At 34.1% G+C, this 6,000-nt stretch overlaps 1 protein-coding gene across 1 annotated transcript in view; it reads right to left on the bottom strand.

Annotated features, from left to right (window-relative positions):
• Window positions 1-517: 517 nt before the first annotated feature.
• Window positions 518-6,000, bottom strand: part of Cfap47 (cilia and flagella associated protein 47) — a 316,226-nt gene continuing 310,743 nt past the window's right edge. The window contains 2 exon segments of the mRNA XM_075957827.1: window positions 518-730; window positions 5,293-5,461. Coding sequence (XP_075813942.1) covers window positions 518-730; window positions 5,293-5,461 — 382 coding nt within the window.

The following is a 6,000-nucleotide window of genomic DNA, read 5'->3' as shown; positions in this document are numbered from 1 at the left end:
CGTGAGGGTGCACCCACCCACTGAGACGGTGGGGCTGATCTATTGGGAGCTCACCAAAGCCAGCTGGACTGAGACTGAAAAAGCATGGGATAAAACCGGACTCTCTGAATGTGGGGGACCATAAGGGCTGCTGAGATGCCAAGGACAATGGCACTGGGTTTTCATCCTACTGCATGTACTGGCTTTTTGGGAGCCTAGCCTGTTTGGATGCTCACCTTCCTAGACCTGGATGGAGGGGGGAGGACCTTGGACTTCCCACAGGGCAGGGAATCCTGACTGCTCTTAGGACTGGAGAGGGAGAGGGAGGGAAGTGGGGGTGGGGAATGGGGGGAGGGGGAGGGAAAAGGGAGGCAGGGAAGAGGTGGAAATTTTTAATAATAAAAAAAAGAATATAAAAATCCAGCAATTAAAAAAAGCAACAAAGCCCAAAAAAGGGCACTATGATTATCCCTCAAAAAGAGATAAAAAACCAAAACATTCAATTATACTTGAGACTAAGGAATGTTTAATAATTTTTTTATTTTTGCTTTTTAACTAAAGGAGCACCTTTAATAGTAGAAGATACTGCTGTGCTTCGAAGTTTAGCATTTTCACGAATAAAATTGTGTCGAATTGGTGGCATGCTATCATATGTCTTGTTATTAGCATCAATTTTGGCTTTTACATGTGCCATTGATTTTGGTAATGGAGGTAACCCATTTATTTCATACAGCCAGTATATTTCATCTGTCTGAAAATTAAGAAATGGTGAGACATTATAAGAAATATACAGAGACCTAGAAAAGTTAGGGAAACATTTATTATTAGTAGTAGTTTCTATTTGTTGTATGTGGTATGGAAAAGGCAAAAATGTAAAGTTGCATTTATAATGAAAAATACTTAATGTGGACATAAATTAAGTAAAGCCATTGGCTTTATGAATAAAGGAACAGTCACTGGCAAGAAAATCTCTTAGCTAAAAATATGCTATGTAAGTAAACAAGGTCTTCCAAGGTATACTTCTAAATGAATACTTTACTTTGGTCACAGAAATAATTGGCAAATTACAGAAAGGTGATTTTTGGATTACAAAAGTATCAAACATTAAAAACATACTGAGAGGTATAAGATCATTGAAGACATTTATAATCTAAATCCAGGTAATATAATTTATAGAGGAATTATATTTTAAAACCCATTTTTTCTGTAAATAGACATAGTTTCTAACATATACTAGAATTTTCAAAGTTTATATTCAGATATTACTATACTTCAGTTAAGTCCACTGCTTCTGCAGTATTTGCTGAAGCCATTTGTTCTTATATAGGCTTTAGCTTTACACTGGGGTTGGACCATGCATACTATGGAAATTATTTTAAAGTCTCCAAGCCAAGTGAATATTGCAATAAACCAGTTTAGATGTATATTGCAGCATCTACAAATGGATACTGAGTAGGTGCATACATTTCACATCAAACATGACCTTATTTTAATCTCATATGGCCCTTTATCTGATATCTGTAGTATTTATACATCTAGTGTCAATGAAACCTAGGAGCAAAATACAATTTGAGCTCAATATTATAGCACTTCATAGGGTATGTGTGAAATCTTTTGAAGAAAGCTAGATTTTGAAGGGTATGCATATGCCATTCTAAACTTTTTTTTATTACAGTACAAATAAATGACTCTGTGAATATAAAGGAGTATGCTAAATGGAAATTCTAGCCCTTGCCTAGAACTGGGTACTACTCATTGAGCTTCATGCCAGCATGCAGGTGAGCTACATGAAAGGATCTATCCCCACACCTAGCACCTAGTGAGAACAATTAGCAGCTACCTGACACTTGTAGCATTACCAACCATGTTTATTCAAGATGAACTAATAACATAAAAATACATTATTGTTAAAGTCACAAGTAGATTTTATATACTTTAATGAAGATTGTAATAACTTCACAATGATTAAGTCAGTATGTTTATGTATGATTTAAGGAAGCTATTCAGGACATTTCTCCAAATAAGCTAAATAAAAATAACAAGGTTATTTTCACAAAATAAATACTAAGATTTATAGTTTTGTTTATTTATTTATTTATTAAAGATTTCTGCCTCCTCCCCGCCACCGCCTCCCATTTCCCTCCCCCTCCCCCAATCAAGTCCCTCCCTCGTCAGCCCGAAGAGCAATTAGGGTTCCCTGCCCTGTCATAGTTTTAACTGATTAAATTTCTTCAAACAAAATATAAATATGTAAAATTATATATTTTAAAAACTATTTTATATGTATAGTATGATCTATAACTTCTATCAAAACTTTATCTTAAAATATAATAAGACAGGGTTAAAAATACCAAAAGAATAAAGTATTACATCTATTATTGATTTACTTAGTATGTGTGTGTGTGAACTGCATACATGCTTGCTCATGTGTGCTCATGCACTGCTGTGTGCATGTGGGAATCTGAGGACAATTTGTGAAAATAAGATTTCTCCTAAATATCATGTGGGTTGCAGGGAAGGGATTGAACTCAGGTCTTCAATCAGTATTGGCAGTAATCACATTTCCCACTTGAAACATGTCACCAGCCAGGAATAAATTAAGAGCTCTATATCATTAATGCCTATGACATAAGCATCAATGCTTAAAAAAGGAACCAATCAAACATAGTAGTTCTCTGGACTATTTACTAAAAACCAAACAAAAAGAAAAACATTTTAAAAAAATGAAATTCTCATATTTTAATGTCACTGCTTTGAAAAGAAACTGAAGACAATGATCCTCCTGGATGAACAACAGATGCTGCTAAGGGCAATTTCTAACATAAAAAAATTCGTAGTCATCCACTAACATATATGTTCTATGGCCACCTACACTTCTCTGGTGTTTTCATTTGAATGAAAGTCTGATGCTATTTCCAATAGCTAGTGTTTGCAACTCTTTAATTTTTCCTCCGCAGAAACTCCAGGTGTTTCAGCTGGCATTGAATCCTTAACCATCTCTGAGTCCAATCCTCAGGCAATAATTGGAATGGTGTAAAGTGGTATGTAAAACCTCAATATTCCTGCCCATCATGGTTATGAATTTTTCAAGGTGTAAATTCTACATTATTTCCTCAAGATCCCTCATGGGATTAATTTTCAGTTTCTCACTGTGGTGAATGATTTTATTGATCTCCTTTCCTTCTGTATTTCAAGTACTTCCTTTCCTGTATTTATTTCCTCTTATCATGTAACATATAGGCTACTTAAATTTAAATTCTCATTCAAGGATTTTCTTCCAATGAAACACAAAAGAAAATACATATTTGCAATGTCATTTCTTATTGTTTCCTGCTAATAAAAATATTTCTTTAGAAGTAATATAAAATATATATTTATATTTGTTTGTGTCTATAGTTATAACAGAAAACCATAATACATCGTATATTTCAAGTTATATAGTTACGGCAGTTATCAAGGCATTTTGAGTTTGTGTAGTATATGTGTAAATCTGTGCACATGTGTGCAGATACCTGTGCTTGTGTGTACATGTATGTGGAAGCCAGAGATTGGCATCAAATATCAATACTGCTTGCACCTACTCTACCTTATTTATTGAGCCAGGATTGCTCATTGAATCTAGAACCCAGTGATTAGATTAGGCTGACTGGCCACGGAGCTCCAGTGCTCATTTTTATAGTGGGGCTGCACGTATATGCCACAGTCATAAATCCTGAGCAATCTGGGGCTAGAAACTCAGTTCGTCATATTTGCATAACACATATTTTACCAGTTGAGCCATCTGCCAGCTCCAGTATTCACCAAGTTTTTTTTTTTTTTTTCATAGTCACTTGAGAAAACTGATTAGATTTTCTACTTCTCAGGATCATTACTTTTTTTTATTGGAAAAAAAAGTTCATACAGTATATTTTGATAATTTTTCCCTTCCCCAAACTCTTCCCAGATCCCTCCCACCTCCCTACCCACCCAACTTTATATTCTTTCTCTCTCTTTCTTTCAAAAAAGAAAAACAACCAAGAAACACAAAAATGTAGGATCATTACTTTTGATAAAACAAATGGAGCAACTTAACTTCCTCCTATCAAAGCTAATGCTTTTTGTCCTGTTTCCTGATTGGAAAACAATAGGTTTTAATCATTCTAAAGATGACTTAGTTGAATGAAAAATTACAAGCATGAGAACATGATTGCTGAGGTTTGTCTAGGCAAGATTAACTAAAACTATTCTTTTAAATTATTCCTATTTCTGAATGAAGTAGAATAAAGACAATATTGTTGTAACTACTGATTTAATACTTAACCTATTTTTTTGTTTTTTGTTTTTTCGAGACAGGGTTTCTCTGTGTTACAGTCCTAGCTGTACTGAAACTAGCTCTTGTAGACCAGGCTGGCCTCGAACTCATGGAAATCCGCCTGCCTCTGCCTCCTAAGTGCTGGGATTAAAGGCATGCGACACCACCGTCCGGCTTAACCTAAATATTTGAAAATGGCAATGGTATAAATAATAATTTTAATTTAGATAATGACTTGACTTTTTGAACTGCAACATGAGAGTAAGTATAAAAGTTGTTGACATAAACTGGGACTTGAGGTCAGTGTATTAACTATGATTTTTCAGATCAGTGATTTGATATATGCAATGAAATAATAGTGGGGCAATAAGGAATATGCAGCAAGGCAAAATAGGCTTTATTTCTGATATCTTAGATTCTATAAAATCTAAGAACAATGGAAAAATAACTGTCTCAAAACAATAACTATATTTTCATCAGTATTCATTAAAATAGTAACATTTTCTTCTGTTAATGGCAGTGATTAATTGCCATTTGATTCAAACCTTTAGGGATCTCTTTGGCAGCAGCGTTATAAAATGATAACATGTACTTTATGTCTATGCTACAGAAAGTAAACTGTAGTAATAGTTATGTTTTTCAAAGAATTTGAACATTGCCTTTAGCCCAAAATTTTTCCCTATAAATTATGTATGAAATTCTATAAAGACTTCCCTTATAGGATAAGTTTTCAAAGTTGTATTTACTTCAACTCTGAGCTAAATAAAATACTTTATCTTCTACAGAAATGACATAATTTACAAAACATTTTTAATTAAAAAATGACTTTAAAGCCCTTGAGTAAGTACTTTGTAAAAAAGATGCTACATTACTATACAAATCATCTTACATTTAGTCTCCCAGATTTTAATAATATGAACTGTAAGTAATTACTTAATTTCTCCTAGTGTTAAATTATTTTGCTTAATTCCATACCTAATGTGTGGCTTTGAAAATTAAAAGTTGTGTTTTTTTAAACTTACCTGTATTACAAGTGTTGCTTGATATTTCTTACTGTACATTTTCGGTTTAAATCCTACAACGATGAGAATTCCTTTTGTGTAAAATGGAGGGAGTTCTCCAGACTGAGGATTTACAAAAAAATCTCGATCACCACCTGGTAGAAAATAGGCCTTAAATGACTCGTAATACCTAGAAAAAATGAACATAATACATTAAATTGGTCATTACCTCATTGACTCTGTGAGAAATTGACAGCTAAATCATAAATTCTGCTCCAACAGAACCATCGCTCAAAATTAATACTTAATGGTTACAAAAAATTTGTGAGGTGACATTTGAAAATTACCAAATTATGTTTGTACTAGTTTTCTTTCTTTTGCTGTGATAAAACACCTTGATCAAAATAAGTTAGGAAAAAAAAGTTTATTTGGCATACACTTTGCAATCATTGTCTATCGTTGAAACACATCAGGGCAAGATCTCAATCAGGAGCAGAGACAGGAGCCAGAGAAACACTGCTTACTGGGATGTTTCCCTCGATACTTAGCTTTCATACAGAACCCAGAACCATCTTCCTGGTGTTGGGGCCACACATACTGGGCTTAGCCCTCTTACATTAATCAAGTCAAGGCAATGTCTGACAGACAAGCTCCCAGACCAATCTGGTTGAGGGGATTTCTCAGCTGATGTTTATCTATAGTTGGTGTCAAGCTGACAAAAATTAACAA

This window comes from Microtus pennsylvanicus, chromosome X, assembly GCF_037038515.1.
Source record: "Microtus pennsylvanicus isolate mMicPen1 chromosome X, mMicPen1.hap1, whole genome shotgun sequence".
Classification (NCBI taxonomy): domain Eukaryota; kingdom Metazoa; phylum Chordata; class Mammalia; order Rodentia; family Cricetidae; genus Microtus; species Microtus pennsylvanicus.
The sequence above is the reverse complement of the archived record's forward strand: the minus strand, read 5'-3'. Positions and strand labels throughout refer to the sequence as shown.